This window comes from Schistocerca nitens, chromosome 4 (assembly GCF_023898315.1).
Source record: "Schistocerca nitens isolate TAMUIC-IGC-003100 chromosome 4, iqSchNite1.1, whole genome shotgun sequence".
NCBI lineage: Eukaryota > Metazoa > Arthropoda > Insecta > Orthoptera > Acrididae > Schistocerca > Schistocerca nitens.
The window spans coordinates 172447211-172466508 of NC_064617.1; the positions used below are offsets into that span (position 1 = coordinate 172447211).

General features: G+C 36.1%; 1 protein-coding gene across 2 annotated transcripts in view; it reads right to left on the bottom strand.

Annotated features, from left to right (window-relative positions):
- Positions 1 to 505: 505 nt before the first annotated feature.
- LOC126251355 (casein kinase I) overlaps positions 506 to 19298 on the bottom strand; it is a 106545-nt gene continuing 87752 nt past the window's right edge. Inside the window, exons 5-8 of one of the 2 annotated variants that reach the window (XM_049951728.1) lie at positions 16615 to 16693; positions 16372 to 16446; positions 10825 to 11053; positions 506 to 1873 (exon numbers count right to left, since the gene is read on the bottom strand). In XM_049951728.1, coding sequence (XP_049807685.1) covers positions 1863 to 1873; positions 10825 to 11053; positions 16372 to 16446; positions 16615 to 16693 — 394 coding nt within the window. In that variant the 3' untranslated portion in view covers positions 506 to 1862. Of the gene's footprint in view, positions 1874 to 7745; positions 11054 to 16371; positions 16447 to 16614; positions 16694 to 19298 lie in introns of those variants that run through there. The other variant, XM_049951726.1, reaches the window with a different exon arrangement.

Consider the following 19298-nt stretch of genomic DNA (forward strand, 5'->3'; position numbering starts at 1 on the left):
CATGGGAACAAATGAAGGATATTTAAATTGATATACGTAAATTATATCAATTTTTATCACAGCTTAATGCTAACTATGTGATACATCCATTTGCACAGTTAGCACAAAATAGTGATAACAGAACAGATATACTATGTGTGTGGTTTCTAGTGAGTCAGTTCTTTTGACCACAAACATTTCTTTGTTACCTGCCTACATGTTTCTCTGTACCTACCATTCCTTTGAACACGCTGCCACGTTTAGATGTGTTAGTTACGGGAACTTCGAAATGACAATTCTTTCTTCCAACAATGTAATCCTTTTCCCATGTTCATTAATCACCTCACAGCTTCATCTATTGATAAGTGGCCTTGGATCTGTCTTTTCCTAGAGGATAATTCAAGTCATGTCACAATCCTTTTTTTTTTTTTGTTTTTTTGTTTTTTTACCAGCACAACTGACACAATGGCACATGTACCATTACACCTCCCCCCCTGGCCCCCCTCCCGCCCTTCCCTTCCCTCCTTCCTCTCTCTCTCTCTATAAAAAACACACACACACACACACACACACACACACACACACACACACACAGTGTGCACAACCAAAACTCCTGTTATCCAGTTCTACACTAAGGACTACTTTCGAATGAATAACGTTCGATGATGTAAAACACTACGAAATATAAACAAAATCATATTACTGAGCCTTAACAGAATTTAAAATATGACATACAACTACAAACTATTAATGTAATTGCCACTTCTTACTAAGTAAATGTAAGTTTATGCAAAGCAGAACAGATTGAACCAATAAGGAAATTATCAGTACAAAACTGACAAAACAAGTAAAAAATTATGTTCCAGTGTTAAAAAAAACATCCTACTAAAAGTCTTACACATTGACAACTTGCTATAGTACTAACATACTTCACATAAGCTATTTTTAAGTATTTTATACCATATTAGATTTCGATATTGGTTCCTCAGTATGGATCTGACAAATATTTCTCTCCAAGGAGATGAATGATTGACATCCATTTCTATGAAAACATATTATCTCAATTGACTTCAGAAAAAGTTAATAACAAATATTATGCACTGAATGCATAAACAATTCTGAGCAGTTTTCCCTCAAAAAGTTAGTTAGATGGAAATATGCATTTCTTAGGAAAATTAACTATGAACAAAATCTTAAGAAGCCTGTCAATCCAACGCAATTCTGATATTTTTTCAATATGAAAGTTTTTGTCAGTGGAATTACAATATGATGAACAAAAATCTCTGGTATAAAAAAAGATATTTCCATACATATAAAGCACATATAAATACTAATCTACTGACTACTGCAACAATCACACAGCAGCCATTTCAATACTTGCATTCAGATAAAATTTGATCCCTAATGCCATAAGGCAGTGGAAGTTATCACAACTAACACAGATAAGTGTGTTCTTTTTGTTTCATATTCACTGCTTGTATATCTTTTTTTTCCTTTGTTTTCTGTTTGATGAGGAACTGATGTATTCAGCATCGTGTAAAATCCTTTCAATTTTCTGACCTACCTAACTAAAATTTACACATAAGCTTTAGCGATTATCATATATCTCCGTACCGTACCCTTTCCATACACTTTTAAAAACGGCCCAGGACAGAAAGAAACTGTACACACATTCACGCATCTACCAGTCAACTTCACATCTGTCTACTTCTTTTCCCTGTAAGCTTTTACTTCTGTTCCAAAATCACTTCTCAGGACTTTCTCTGTGACACAAACAAATGCCCTCATCCAACAATATGGACCAAGAATGATGCATTTAGGTGGCACTAGCTTGAAGCCTGCTTCTTGAAAAATCATTCCTCTGCCAATACATTTTGTTGTTGTTAGCGACCACCTGGAAAATTTAACAAAATTTCAGCTAAAAGCTTTATTGTCTAGCAAAAAATGCAAATATAATCATGCTTCACAACTTAATAATAGAGGTGCAAAGTATTTCACAAATGAACTGAAAGGTGGCAAAGGCACAACTATAGCAATACACTTCTGAAATCGTTAAATAAATGGTCACTCAATCTCAAATTAAAAACATCTCTGGTTTGAAAAGTTCTGCAACTTCAGTATGACAAACTTTCTGCTGTTTTGTAGTCCAACATAACAACAGAGCTGCTTTTTATTGAGCTTTACACAATTTGCTTCCCAAAAAGACAACTGCACAGAGGCAGTGGGTACAAATTAATACTCCTAGATAATGTCCCAAAAATTAACTGCAATTATACATCAAATTTGCTAAACCATCAAAGGTTCCGATCACCAAAGTATTGTTCACTGCTAGTTTCTGTTACTCTTCTTCCAGTGTATGTGAGCACAGAGTCTCATATTTCATTAGAGAATCGAATATGGAGGGTTAAGTCATTCCCTATAATGCAATGTGAAAAATTGTAACTTTTGACTACTACTGGGCACACAGGTAAGATACCTCCACAGCACACACTATTCAGTATTACAAAGTGTCTCCCACAACAAAACTGAGTAAGGGAGAAGAGTTAAATGACTCGGACACACCACAAGAAAGCATAGTTACACCCAAACTGTACCTAATCTAAAGAAATAATTTATTCTTCATTAATAGTTCATACTCATTTCCTATTATTTAGACTGTTAATGGTGTACACTGCTATATTCAAGAGTGGACAAATTTGTAATCAGCATTCTAGTGTAAAGTATATGACTCATGCATAATGCATTTTTAACAAGTGATAAGCAGAACATACTTTAGGTGCATTCAGCCAAATCATATTTACCTTCTGTAAAACATTTTAACTACTTGTTTTAAAATGCCATTCGTGAGTGTTACATGAGTACCAGCACAATAGTTTGTACCTTTCTTGCATCTACTTCTAATACTGATACTGAAGCAAAGTACATAGTTATTATTTTAACTTTGAGTACCCCTGGGAAAAATTATTCAAGTACCTGTCTTTCAGTCTCTGAAGCTAAGTGAGGTGATGCCAGTCAAGATATTAGACATTTGGGAGCGGCACACTTCACATTCTTATCTGATTATTCCAATTAATTTTTTCAAATCACTTTACGGCAGCTGTTGCGACGATTGTATGAGGTAAGCCATGGTCAATTCTTTTCCTTTTCCTTGTGTAACTGCTTTATTGCTCCATGCCATCAACTTGAGTTGAAAGGAAGTTACTTTATACTGAACATTATTTTTAGAAACTCAAATGAGAATTATTGCTATAATGATTCTCTTCCGATGATATGCTCCTTACTAATTCTTCAACCTAAGTTGCTGCAGAAACTATTTCTTCATTTTCTCCTCAGCGAAGTATTGCTGCCACGACGTGTTGTGCTTTTCAGTGCGTGAAGATAGTAAAGCAGGGAACTAGATAAAATTGGTGTAACTCAAAAGCAGTTATATATTTATAAAACTGGATCATTTAGTGCTTTGATGCTTAGTCATCTACAATAATTTCACTGAAGCCACATTATTTGTAACTGATACATCAAATAGTTACAATGATTCTGACAAACATTTATTCACAAAGAATAAATACCTGCCCGTTTCTGTAAGCCTCTCTCATTACTTTTAGTGTAAATAAAGTACTGAAGAGTCTAGACTTGGAAGAACAATAGAATATAGTTTGAGCCTAACTAAAATAGCAGGCAGAAAAAAGAAAGTAGCTTATCATTTAAGATAAAAGCTGTAAGTAGCTACAGTTAAATTAACGTTTGTTCTACTGCTGTTTTATTTTAGATCCTTCAGTACTTAATGCAAATTAAGAACAACAAGATACACTTGTGGAGATATATTTTCTAATACTGTGTCAATGTTACTAAAAATTACTGACGAAATTCCGCAGCAAAAAGTTGCCTTCAAAACCTTTTTTAGGGAAAACTGGGGGGAAGGGGGGGGGGGGGGAGAGGAGATACTCATGAGGCCTGACAACATTTTAACAATATAAATATGTTGAATAAATCATGTTTGAAGTACGACTGTATGGTAGTGTATCTTCAGTAGTGTAGTGTCCAATCATTCATGACACTGAAAGTTATTTTATAAAAAAGTACCGATGACATTCTCTGTTATAAGTCATTCCTCAGCACATGTAATAACCAGTGACCAACCATCTTACAATTTTGATGAAATATTTGTCCAATACATCACTTTCTTTACACAACAAAAATAAAATATAAGGACGTGCTAGTGTGTGAATTCTTCAGGACATTCAGCTTCATAATAGATGTACAGTTTTCTCTGAAGTCAGAAACTGGTGGAATACACAAACTACAGTGTGGAGATTGAGCCTCAAATGATCTATAATCAAATTTGTGTTCAGTGCTTCTCGTGCCAGAACATCTGGTGGCAGGGCCCTTCCTGATGTACTAGATAATCAGAGTGCTGTAAGTAACTTAGCTAAGTATTTTACCTACGACCATTTGTTGAGGAAGAAAACTCACTGCAGGAAATAATTAAAAAGGGGAGTTTGTTATGCATAAAGATGCACATCTTGTCTCTAATTCTGAGGCACCATGTTTCATTTTAGGTGATCCTAGGAAAAGCACAACTGAAATGTATTATTGTTTTTTCTTTATTCATTCATTGATTCATTTCACCTGTTTGATAACATAGTAACAGCAGATGAAGTTCATTACTAATGGTAAAGATGGACCATAACTTCTTACTGTTACCATCATATTTTGCTCTGTAAAAACCAATGCATACAAAAACTGAGGTGTTAGGAACAGTGAGTCTAGTAAAATTACAGCATTTCAATTGGTACAACAGAATTTACACAGTTTCTCTTGTTTTGTCGTTACACTTCTTAGAAATGTAATAAATGAAACAATGAAGTCAATGAGAAAAACCACCACAGCCCAAAATATGAAACAACATGCATTTTAAATAATGCACAAGAAATTTTGCTGATCAGGAAGAACTATCATGAGGAATATGAATACAGGATATGAATTTCTCATTTTAACAAATAACTTTTCTCACCAAGCAGACAGCAGTGTTATGTTGATTGAGGCTGGTTTCTTAATCGTTTTCCATCCACAGCAGCACATTTATTCCAAGTATAGAGTTATAGTAAATTCTATAAGCTGCTTATTTTTTAATTACACTAGGCACACAGTAGTGCATTAGACTGCAGCACAGCCAACTAGACTGAAAATAAGTTGATGCAAATTGCACTTTTACAAAAAGGACTAACTTATTAGCTCATTTGTTATAGCTCTGTTCTTTGCCCCTGCATGCCCAGGTTAAAATCATTTCACCGTACATAACACTGACATTCAAATGGAGGCCCAGATAGCAACCAAAACCTTTATTTCATTTCCCAAAAACAGCCTCAACTATATCCTTAAAATAAGAACTGAACTACAATAAATGTTCCTATATCTGTTAACAACAGCCGAATTTAACATACCCCCCCCCCCCCAATCCCCCATGCAATGTCAGTTTTCAACTCGTCCAGCCAACGTGTATGCATTTGGGTGTCTTTGTCGTCGTTTCATTTGTGGGTAATGTATGTAGTTTCACTAGAGAAAGAGCTCAAATGCTAGTATAAATATTATTTCCTGTTATGTGCTATGTGCAACGCATCAGTCAACTATATCAGTGGTTGCCTTTTCTTATTGTACGTATTATTCCATAAATGTACAATGTCAAAGAAAATACAAAAAGAGCTTCATATTAACCCATTCTAAAGTACAAGCAGAGAGAGAGAGAGAGAGAGAGAGAGAGAGAGAGAGAGAGAGAGAGAGAGAGAGGGGGGGGGGGGGGGGGGGAGACTGACTTTCTGGTTACTTCATCACTACGTTTTAGTTTTATATAATTTGCCATAGTTACAATGAGTGAATTCTCACATAAGAAGTACCTTATTTCATTTTTCCTTCAATTTTTCAATATATCCAGGCCTCTGAAACTTTGCACATGATGTCTGCTTTTCAAGTTGGCTGTGCAACAGTTTAACAAGTGAAGAATAAAAAGCATGAGACATTAGGCATGTGGCATGAGCCAATCCCAGTGCAGTAATCACTTTCAGCGGTGACATCGCAGCTCCCGCGTTCCTGGTTTGGTTTTGTGTGAATATAACATGCTTTGTGGCTGGTTTCTACTGTGTACCTGCATTGTGCTGTGCTGTGCTTGTGCTGTACTGTGATTTATTAAATTCTGATACATGAAATGACACACAAAAAGAGTTCATTCACCTAGTGACAATCCTTTGCATTGAGATGCGCCACTAGACAGCCAGGAGTTGCTAAGCAGCTCTCTGGAGTTTTACGAGAAGGAGAAAGAATAATTAAGTATCCATGGGCAGCCATCAGTTCCTACTGATAAATTAGTATAACACACACCAAAAACTCATGGAATTAGTGCAAGGACAGTAGTAAGTGAATGTTATTGCAAAACATATGCATGAGTCTTAATGATTCTGATTTCTGGATCAGATAATTTATTTTTAGTTACTCATGGAAAGAATTAAAGCAGCCTGACCATGTAACCGATTTATTTCCTTTCCAGACTGATGTAATTCACAGGCATATTTATGCTTACTACAGCAGGAAGGAGTATCCCACTGTAGCCCAGTTGCTAGTACCATTAAGAGAAAGTGAACTTTTCATGGATGGGAAAACATCTAAAAACCATGCTGCAAAGTGTGGGTTTCTGTTAGAAAGCACTAGACAGATGTGAAGTCCTTTTAGAAACGGCGGATATTCTTGCACAAAATTGTGGTCAAAGACATTCATTCGACAATATGACTAGAAGAAATGCTGGTGAAGCCGTCAGTATATGCTCAACAGATGAGACTCCAAGCCATAGTATTCATAATCTGATGGGAAGATAAACTCAGTGGTTGCAGGTGCAAAATATTGCTGCAGATGTGAGTACAAAGGAGCTTCTGTTATACCGTCTTCTTAAAGAAAATAAGCCTATGATGTCCACATATGTAGTAGACGAAATCGCCAAGAAGCAGCAACATACTGTATTAAGGCTGAAAGTGTATTACTCCCATTTTAACCCCATCGAGGTAGTATGGAGCGACACAATCACATACACAAGGAACAATAACAAGTCCTTTACAACAGAGGTGGAGACGCTGTTGTGTGGGAGCTCTTGCGACTGAATGCAGTCTCGTGGAGAAAAAAGATCAGGCACACCAAAAACTTATTCGAGCAGTACAAACAACCATAGGTGTCATCAGTGACCATGAATAGCTAATGGTTTGTCTTGGTGAGGATGCGACTCTTTTGACAATGATTCAACAACAGTGACGATAGGGACTGGTATGGAATAGTGCTACTGTATCCACAAAATGGCAAGTGAAAAACTGCAAGTATTTGTTGTTTATTGCATCCTTGTAATTATGAAAACTAGAGTAAGAACATATAATCTCTATTACTTTGTCCACTACGTACCACACTACTTTCAAGATACTGGTCATCATCCAGTTATTTTTTTGGTATTCCTTTTGCTATGCTATCAAAAGCATGTGCTTTGTTATGCAGCTGTTTATTTGCTGTCATTGTGTCAAAAACTGGTTCTTATATACACTGATACTGCTTAATAGCTTACAGATGGAACAGAAATACATATTGTCTGCTATGTGTATAGAGTCTGCTGTTGCAACATTGCTACTGCAGTAAAGCCAGCCTAACTATGTAATGCAAGCTGTCAAGTGTAATGTTTCACTGGCACAAGTATAGAAAATAAGTATGACTCGGAAGGAATTATAAGGCAAAAGCATAACAAAATAATCACTGTTGTATTTGGGGACTATAACAGCAAACCATATTGCACCAATAATTACAAAACTTTCACAAGTAATTAAAATAGAAGAAACTGCATCCTAGTATTCTTTCAAACATATCATACCATGTGTTTCTTTTGTGTTACTAATATGGTCCACACACATATTCTCATTATATTCTGCTCTGCACTGTATTCATATCAGTAAAAAATAATGAACCATCAGTAACACTGTCATAATCCACTGTACTAAGAGGTTAAGATATAATTTAATACTGCATTTATAAATTTCTTTTTTTAGCAGTTTACCATAATCTATTTCTTCCTAAATTAACATGCAAATAATAACCTGTTACTAAACACCAACACTCGTGAACAAAGCCATCATTGCGCCACGCTGCATTTTAAAATTGCACTTTACTAAGCACTACTATTTTCGAGCTTAGCTCATTTTTAAATATCATCATCATCATCATCATCATCATCATCATCGCTGTCAATTAAAAATCACATACCATGCATTATTATGCATAGCACAGCCATCAAAATGCATGTTCTAAAATATAAAACACATAGGGTGGTAGTAGTTGACAGTAGTTATTGTCACACACACACACACACACACACACACACACACACACACACACACACAAATCAAACACTAACTCCAAGGTTTGTTTTCTCAGTGTTACTGGTGGTGTAATTGTGCGATATGACTTAAGTTCTTGTGACCACTATAATTCCATGTATTTTACGAGGGGTAGAGCTTTAATAGTGACAACTATTTATTTACAGCATAAACAAAATAGATTCACATTTCAAAGTGGCCACCAGCATTGTGTATAACACATTATCAGCGATTTAGAAGTCTTCAGATACGTTTAACAGAGCCAGTTGTGTTGATAGTTTGAGTTTAGTGGACTACCGCCCAACGAATATCTAACAGTTCTGAAGTGAATGCCAAGAAATGTTTCCTGCAATTTATGAATAAAGTTGAAGTCACAAGGGCTTCAATGCAGAGGAATGTGGTGAGCAATACAGCAATTTTCAGCCTTACTGACAGAATGAATCAGTCACAACTTGTGCCATATGGGCCTGAGCACTGTCCTGCAAAATGATGGGAAGGTCCTGCAGAAAGTGTCACCACTTCTTTTTGGCAGCTCGTTACAGGCCATGTTGCAAAAGCTGAACAATTTAGCAGTGTCACTTTCTGCAGGACCCACTCACCATTTTGCAAGACAATGCTCAGGAGCACAAGCACAAGTTGTGACATTAGTTCACTTGGTGGTGCTGGAAAGTGTTGTACCACCCACCACAATCCCCTTCAGCTGCAAACTTCACACCTAACCTGAAGGAAGCATTTCAAGCCATTCAGTTCAGAACTGTTATAAGGATTCATCACGCAGTAGATCACACCACTATCATCGTAACTTTCACTGCTAATAGTATCTTACAACTTCTGTGTCACTTGCAATGGGTCATACACAATGCTGGGGACTATTTTGAAGGACAGCAAAACTTTGAAACATATATCTTATTTTGTGTAATTTGTAAATTAACAGTTGCTGCAATTTCAGTTCCATCCGTCATATAGTTTAGATCAGGCACCTTTAAGACCGAACAGTACTTAATGATACATGGCACAATTTTTAATTGAGGAGGACGATGTAGCCACATGTGTTTTTGAAGTATTTGAAAATGAGCTACACCTAAATTAGTAGTGCTTAATAAAACACAATTTTAAAATACAACTATTCGGAAGATGTCTTTCTTCGGATTTCACAGCTGTGGTTTCCACCAGGAAGAAATTGATCAATGCTTTGTGAACCAACAGTACCATTTATTCAGTACACAGTTTTGCCTGTGTTGTTAAAAACAAAGGTTATTTGGTATTCAAAATAAGAAATGAACATCTCAAAGTAAGAGATTTGATGAGTAGGTAATACATAATTTTTTCAAAGAGAAGGCACTTCAATAAATGTCCAGTAGACAATTCTCTAAGCTTTGGCATGTGTTGTAGCTGTCTTCTCAAAGATATGTATCACTGCCGATGCAATAAAATTTTCTGTGTTCACTTAACAGAAAATCTATGCATCCGCATGACTGCTTTTTTTCCCAAAATTGACAGTCAATCCACACAAGTTTCCTTGAAAGGATAGGATGCACTCAGGAAATGATCATATGCTTCAAAAATTTGCCACTATATTCTTCATTTATTTTTATTCCAGTTTGCAGCATTAAAATGCAGCCTTGGCAAATTAATGATCATGAAATACAAAAATGCTATCTTTTCAAGTGTTTGAAATGTTAAAGAAACCACAGTGTGTGTGTTTTTCCACATATGAAAAATTATTTGTTCGACACAATTCTCACTTGCGTCAAGTTAATATACATAAGTATCTACCATAATATTAACATTATGTACAGGAACAGAAAAAATATATCTTCACGAACATGTATGTGTACTTATTTACATATAATAATATATTAAAAACACTGAACAGTCAACAGAAGACAGGCAATTTATTAGAAACTACATTCAACCATAAACCATGTGGCTAGACAACTTTCTTCAATTTTATTTACGTGTAAGACAGAATACAAAACAGAGTTGAGAACAAGTGATTGCCTGCTGCATTTAAAACAAACTTAGGCTATTTCTCTCACAAACAAACACACTGTGTGAATCGAATAAAAAAGAAAAAAAAGGAAACAGTGCCTTTAAGATTATTTTATGTAGCTTACACGAAAAATGCTTCTCAAACTACACTGAAGCAAAAAAGAAATATTGCTTCAGTTTTCCGCAGTTACACTGTCTTTTACTTCCTATCTTTTGAGTAGAGGAATTCACTTTCATGTTTCTCGATAAGTAGAATCATTGAAGAAATACCGAAATAAAAATTTTAAAAGTGCCCACGTCTTCAAATTTTTAATAAACAATTACAAACAGTGTTTTGACATTTCTAAATAATACAAAGGACACAGCTGTGTGTTGATCAAGCGCAGATTCAACATCATCAAGGACAGAGGGAGACACACACTTCACGTCCGGTCACCACGCTCCTTGGCCGACCTCTCACCTGGCGTGGCTACGCCTGCTGTCGTTCCACCTGCAGCCAATGGACCGGCACCTGATGGTGGTACAGACTTCTGCTTCAGCATTGTCCAGTCAAACGTGTAGTCATACTGGTGGTTCAATGTGCGAAACAAGATACGGAAAAGTTGCCGCAGATACATGTAATCCGGGCTTTCCTCAAATCTCAGTCCACGGCAGTAGTTGAGGTACATGGCAAATTCAGCTGGGAAACCCTGCATGGAAACAAGTACGCTGTGAGTTATATTTGCATAAATTAAGACAACATTAAGACACAAATACTGTGCATTGAGGGGATTAAATAATTTGCAACTTGAGAGGGGTCAAGTTCTAACAAAATACAACCATTCTTTCACATTTAGTAAAATTGTAATTTCATTCCTATACCAACAACATTGCTTTTTAGATACAAGTTTTCTACAGGCACAGATAGAATAAAGTTACACAATATGTGAATCAGATGTGGCATTAAAATATATTTCTGAGTAATCATTCACAATAGACTCATTCACCAAATTTTCTACATAGAGGTTGCACATTTTTCTATGCAACAGAGTAGGATACAGACCGAGACACCTGTTGTTCACAGGTATCGCATTATCAACTGTGTATGTAGATTGATACCATACATCTCGTAAGCTATGAGCTGTACTGTGTGCACCTCTACAACCAGCGATTTGTGTCTCAATACAAAGTCTATATGATGATAAAAGATGATGTGGAACTAAAGGGGGAAAAAAAGCAAAAACAGAAAAAAAGAAAAAGAAAAACGAAAGGCGAGAAAAAAAATAAAAAGAAAAACGAAAGGCGAGAAAAAAAATAAAAAGAAAAACGAAAGGCGAGAAAAAAAATAAAAAGAAAAACGAAAGGCGAGAAAAAAAATAAAAAAAAAAACGAAAGGCGAGAAAAAAAATAAAAATAAAAACGAAAGGAGAGGAAAAAAATAAAAATAAAAAGGAAAGGCGAGAAAAAAAAATAAAAAGAAAAAGGAAAGGCGAGAAAAAAAAATAAAAAGAAAAAGGAAAGGTGAGGGAAAAAGAAAAAGGAAAGGCGAGGGAAAAAAAAAAAAGAAAGAGGAAAGGCGAGGGAAAAAAAAAAAAGAAAGAGGAAAGGCGAGGGAAAAAAAAAAAGAAAGAGGAAAGGCGAGGGAAAAAAAAAAAGAAAGAGGAAAGGCGAGGGAAAAAAAAAGAAAGAGGAAAGGCGAGGGGGAAAAAAAAGAAAAATGCAAAGGCGAAAAAAAGATGCAAAGGCGAAAAAAAGATGCAAAGGCAAAAAAAAAAAAAAGACGCAAAGGCAAAAAAAAAAAGACGCAAAGGCAAAAAAAAAAAGACGCAAAGGCAAAAAAAGAAGACGCAAAGGCAAAAAAAGAAGACGCAAAGGCAAAAAAAGAAGACGCAAAGGCAAAAAAAGAAGACGCAAAGGCAAAAAAAGAAGACGCAAAGGCAAAAAAAGAAGACGCAAAGGCAAAAAAAGAAGACGCAAAGGCAAAAAAAGAAGACGCAAAGGCAAAAAAAAGATGCAAAGGCAAAAAAAAGATGCAAAGGCAAAAAAAAGATGCAAAGGCAAAAAAAAGATGCAAAGGCAAAAAAAAGATGCAAAGGCAAAAAAAAGATGCAAAGGCAAAAAAAAGATGCAAAGGCAAAAAAAGATGCAAAGGCAAAAAAAGATGCAAAGGCAAAAAAAGATGCAAAGGCAAAAAAAGATGCAAAGGCAAAAAAAGATGCAAAGGCAAAAAAAGATGCAAAGGCAAAAAAAGATGCAAAGGCAAAAAAAAGATGCAAAGGCAAAAAAAAGATGCAAAGGCAATAACAAAGATGCAAAGGCAATAACAAAGATGCAAAGGCAATAACAAAGATGCAAAGGCAATAACAAAGATGCAAAGGCAATAACAAAGATGCAAAGGCAATAACAAAGATGCAAAGGCAATAACAAAGATGCAAAGGCAATAACAAAGATGCAAAGGCAATAACAAAGATGCAAAGGCAATAACAAAGATGCAAAGGCAATAACAAAGATGCAAAGGCAATAACAAAGATGCAAAGGCAATAACAAAGATGCAAAGGCAATAACAAAGATGCAAAGGCAATAACAAAGATGCAAAGGCAATAACAAAGATGCAAAGGCAATAACAAAGATGCAAAGGCAAAAAAAGATGCAAAGGCAAAAAAAAGATGCAAAGGCAAAAAAAAGATGCAAAGGCAAAAAAAGATGCAAAGGCAAAAAAAGATGCAAAGGCAAAAAAAGATGCAAAGGCAAAAAAAGATGCAAAGGCAAAAAAAGATGCAAAGGCAAAAAAAGATGCAAAGGCAAAAAAAGATGCAAAGGCAAAAAAAGATGCAAAGGCAAAAAAAGATGCAAAGGCAAAAAAAAGACGCAAAGGCAAAAAAAGATGCAAAGGCAAAAAAAAGACGCAAAGGCAAAAAAAGATGCAAAGGCAAAAAAAAGACGCAAAGGCAAAAAAAAGACGCAAAGGCAAAAAAAGTGAAAAAGGAAGAAAAAGGAAAAAACAGAATCCCATGATTATTTAAATTCTAATAATATTCTTTCTGTAATAACATCAACATGGCCCACATAGGGTCCATTCTCTGTCTTACGTCTGTGGTACACAAAATCATCGTGTGAACATGGTATAACTGCAAAACATTAAATGGCACACTTCCTGACCATATCTGACAATACTGTCACAGCATGATGTGCAGACACAATGCATCGACTGCACAACAAGCAGTGCAGCACCGCGAAATGGCATCAAGAAGGCGCTGACCTTATTGCCAATGGGCAGAGTGAGCATCGTCACAGGAAGAGAGTTCAGTGCCCCCTGTCAACGCTGATTTAACCAGGCGCTCATGACTGATCGGCTCTAGTTTGACCACAGGCCTTGAGAGCCTCATTACTGAGTAATAGGAAGATGATACTTACACTGCGTTCTGCACTTAGTAATAGTGGGTAAAGAAATTACACGTAGGAGGTGCAAAAAGCAACTCAAGCCACTACATAACATTAAGTTATGTTTCTCTTCTTTTTAGAAGTAAAGTGTCCTATTAATTAGAAAGTTTAATATACAGATCATTGCTGCCTCTCTCCTCCCTTGTTTGTGTTGGTGCTGACTTCCACAGTAGCTGACAGCACAAGGAAACATGGAACTGAAAGGGTGAAGTGTCTCATAGCACAGGTCATTTATTACCTGTGAGGTCATACCTCACTACATCTGTGGCATCCATTAATTATGTACACTGAATGTCTTGTTTGTACAAATAGTATGCAGAAGTGAATATATTAAAAGCTAAGAATTTATGTAGACTGTTTATAACTATCAAAGATTTTGTAGTTGAAAGACACATTGATTGTTGTAGATGTTCGCGGTATGTAAATAATCAGTTTGTACTTAAGTGTACACAAATTTTCTTGTGTTGCCAACACCAATGTGCACACACTTCTCTGCTCATTCTCTGTATCACACACAACTGATTATGAGCTATATGTCCTAAAAATGGTATGGTAAATAAGTGGTTCTGAGGTGCAGCACAGTATGTACAACAAGAAGTCCATTACCAAATACATAAAAGCTGCAGACCACCCAACAAAGAATATTTTTGGAATAAATGGGTATGTCCCATTCACTGCATCATCAAAAAGGTTCAAGGTGTTATCAGTTATTCTAAATACCATGGAGCTAGTTTGCAAGGTATGAAGGGAACTACCAGCAAGTTGAACGCTTGAGTAAAAGCGTTAAGGTTTACTTTTAGTTTACCGTATTTACTCGAATCTAAGCCGCACTCGAATCTAAGCCGCACCTGAAAAATGAGACTTGAAATAAAGGGGGGGGGAAAAAAAATCCCAAATCTAAGCCGCACCTGAAATTTGAGACTCAAAATTCATGGGGAGAGAAAAGTCTTAGGCCGCACCTCCAAATCGAAACAAAGTTGGTCCATTGTAATATGAGACACAATTTAGGTCGAATGAAAGACGATACAGCTACAGTAGTTTGGTTCGAGTCTTAAGCTTAGCAGTTAAGCTTTACCAGGTAGCCATTGCTATGCATCAGCGCTCCGTCCGTATTTACACGGGTACCCTTCCTTTTTCACATGCTTCGTCTGGTTTGAATCGATTGCTTATTTTTCTTTGATCTGATAAGTGCCGTTTTCTTTGTTATAGGTGTTTACGTCACTCTAAGCTGAAAATGCATTACTGTACTGTGTAATGCATTGTTTGTCGCATTTTGATAGTGCGTGTTTACGGCCTGTCACCGCTCGCGGCATGACTTGCTTTTGTGCGCGCTACCGCCGCTTTTATATATATATATATATATATATAAAAAAAATAAAATAAAATAAAAAAAAATAAAAAAAAATAAAGGAATCTTCTCATTAGCGAAACAATGGCAAGAGACTGCTATTTGTTGTTCTTACACTGCTGCTTTCTTTGATAATGATCAACAAGAACCAAATGCGTATGATAGAACATGCGTATGATAGAACATGTTCTGAACGTGAGTTTTGCGAAAATTTTCCTCCGTTTGAAAATCTTTGCGGCCGCTTCTTTAGTACATCAAATTCTGCACAGAAATGAGTCATCTTACATTTAAAATCTAGTCAGTTGCCGTGCTTCGTTTCTGACTGTATCACTATTAGGCATAAGAATAATACGAATATAAACATGACATGATACGTATATTCTTCCGCGTTTGCTGTTGTCTCACTCTAGTTTCGTAGTTTATTACGCAGACAGGATTTAAATGAGATAGCAGCAAACACGAAAGAATACATGGCAAAATGTTTATATTCGTATTATTCTTATGGTGAAGAGAATACTGCATGTGATTCACATTTCATCAGGTTCCTATTAGCAACCATCTCTTCTCACAGGTAGGAAAAAACTCTGAACGTAGAGTTGGCCATATTGACAAACATCCCTAACAGTCTTGCCAGTCGGATTTTCGTAGTACATTGAAATTCTGCTACATTCGAAGATGAACAATACGGAATTTGTATTTACTTCGTTGGATAATGTATGAAAATGCAGTGGTCGAAACTCGGGGCGGAGAAAAAAGCTCGTCTTCTACCTTTTTTTTTTTTAAATTTATTTACTGATGCAGAGGTTTTGGCGCCAGTATTTATCTTTGTGCCCACAAAGCATGCTTGTGTAGCGCTACATATATTCGACGGCAGAAGTTAGTTGTGGCGGCACCTATCAACATTTTTCAGAACTTCCGCTTGCTTTGCACTCGATTCTAAGCCGCAGGCAGTTTTTTGGGTTACAAAATCCGGAAAAAAAGTGCGGCTTAGATTCGAGTAAATACGGTAATTGGTAACACATTGCCCATGACACACAAGCACCCAGGTTGGAGTCCAAGTCTGCGATAAAATAACTTCTCAAATTTTCAATGTACATTTTACATAATAGGAAATATCCACATCAATGAATTACATTTGTGAGACCTTATGAAACATGAATCACAGTTACAAATATGAGTAATGATACTACTGAATTACAGGTGTGTTTCAAAATCTATTAATTTACATTTAGTACTTACTTTACACAGAACCTCAACAGGTGTTGACATCTTCTTTTCACTTATCTTCTCATATTTCTGTTTTTTTGTTGCAGCCTGAAAATTATAGAGGCTCGTTATATGACATACAGCAGTACTTACACAATCCTCAAATACGAGTAGAAATGTAACAAGAGTGTGTGAATATATATTTCAAAATAAGTCAGTGGCAACCTAAGAATATTGAATTCTCAAGTCTACTGAAGAAATGATTTTGATATTAACCTTAAGACCTTGCCAGGGTAAACTGCCACGGTTGAAGTACATGAGCACGTACCCCAGAGATTCCATATCATCCCTACGACTGAAAACAAAGGAAATAAACGCATGTTACAATTACTAACAAACTATTAAGTCCAAATTTATACAATTTATTACACTTTAATTTCATTACACATATTGCAATTGCTTTATATGGTAAGAAGTAATTTATGAAAAATAATTATTTATAACAATTTTTAGCTATGAGAAGAAAAATAATTGTATGCAATTTAGGACCAAAACTAGCAAAGGAGAGGAACCATCATGATCACTCAACACACACTTTCATCCACATTGTGACTTTGTGGATAATGTTTTTCCACTATCCCTCTATATGGCATAAATCTTAGACATGGTGCCTTTTGAAACACCAGACATTTTGGCTTCCTTTTTACAGAAGCACCCAATGAGTACCAACAATTTGGCCACGCCGTTAATCACTTTGCTCCAACACAATACACTCACAACTACACAGAACACAGTTCTGACCATGGCTGACAACATATTTAGGACACTGTGCTGATGCCATTTGTAATCAAATACAAGATCCCATCATACTATACTAAGGCAGGGGGGATAACACACACACACACACACACACACACACACACACACACACACACACACACACACATCTACACATAAAACATACAGACAAAACATTGACAGAATTAACTAAGATAAAGAGATACATATTTTAAGAGGATAGGTTATACACACATGGGTTATGCATATACAGTTACAGTGCTGACTTTCACTTTAGGCCTCATTAACTGCACATGAAAAAAGGACTAGAAAAGAGTATTGGTTCCACCATCCTACTTCAACTGCATGAAAAGCAGCTTTAGAATTTGAAGCAGTATTTTCACAATGTCAACTCCTCCTCCATAAAACAAGAACAACTGCAGAAATTCCATGCCACAATACGGCAAAAACTTCAGCAACATTCCAAAGGTCTAAGGCAGAAATAACTAACATTAGCATAAGTTTGATTAGGAAAGAACTGCACTGGGAACACCTAAACAACTCAGCCAACGTAATTTCATTTGCAAGCACTGAACTACTGGTTCTCAATATCGAACTGGTGTTTTAAAAGGGCAAGAATTTCAGTTTATAGAATGTATAAAAGTGAAATAAATGAAGCAAACAATTTTGCACATTGGGACCTAGACCATAAAATTGGAAGCACTGCTAGCTTGACTGTCTGTCAACTATAATTTTATTGGTGCACTTTCTCTCTGTTCCCCTTCATTTCTTTACATCTACTTGTAGGTACCACTTGCCTGGCTTCTCCACAGAGACTGCAGTTTAAAGAGTTTACGGGATATAATTTTTAAGTAAGTAATTACAAATACAACTTCTTGCAGCATTAAATGAGAAACATAGATGTCTCAACATTAGGTCCTAGCTTCTGGATGTTATGCCTGGAGAGCACTGAAGACAAATGACAAGGGTCATAATTTGGTGTTGTACTGACAGAGAAGGTGGATGAACACCTGTTGAGCGTTAACACTATGTTCCTGATACTGGTATATTTCCAGGTTCATCTGCAACAATAGGTATAAATCAGAATGGAATTTCCCTTACTTTATTTTGCATAGTTTATTGCAGATTCAATGACAAAACACAGAGGAACTAACTAATCTATAAGCCTTTTGGAGCACAAAGAGTCACAAAGCACGATATCCTTTCCTGATACCTGTGTAACAGCAAAAGGAAGGGAGTTACTCTTGCTAAAATTAGAAGGTGCCTGTCCAAGACCTCACATACGAAAGTGCTGATTCCAGAATTTTTGTGCCATTCAATTTACATACAATTATCGTTCTCCGTATCAGATCCATCTATTTCCAGCAACTTTTATAGAATGACAGTTGACTAGTCGAGAAAACGGAGGAAATAGAATGCACAAGGTGAGACACTTTCAGGAAGCACTGTTGTAACTTCTAGTAGTGGCTGGCAGAAATTGGAACTATTTGAGTAAGTTTGTATGTAAATAATTATTCAAATAAATGGATACTTTTAAAAAATTATTCTTGAATAAATTATCAGCCAATACATGAAGTATTGGTCATTTATTATTGATAACTAATTAATGAATGACTAAGACTACCATCGCATTTTCCTTGTTTCCTTCTCAATTAGCATTTATGTAATCTGTTTTTCTTCCTGTGGTTCACTACAGTTTATGTCCAATAATTTATTAATATTGTATGCAGATGTGTTTGTGCCTCTGAATAAAAGCCACATTACAAATTGGGAGGTCTGGGGTAGATTCCTCAACTGTTTTAAAGATTTTTTTTGACATGGTTTGTTTGTCTCTGGCAATGACTGGTTAATATGAAAAATGTCTAGCTGCACTGTGGTTCACAATCTACACCAAACTGTTTAGTTCCCCTGTAACTGGTGAGGGCAGACAGTGCAAAGGTCGGTGGTAAGGAAGGGCATGCACCTACAGTAAGCCCGTGTCTAGTACAACACTGCAGAGCTTCAGTTTGTGCATGGTTATACTTACTTTACAGTGCAACAAATGCGACACAAAAATGCTTTGTATGCAAAAGGCCTTGGAAGTTACACTACTGACACTGCCCATTTAACATATTCTGCATTTGTTAATGCTTTCTCCTCTCCCTTCCTCTGCCAAACTGTGG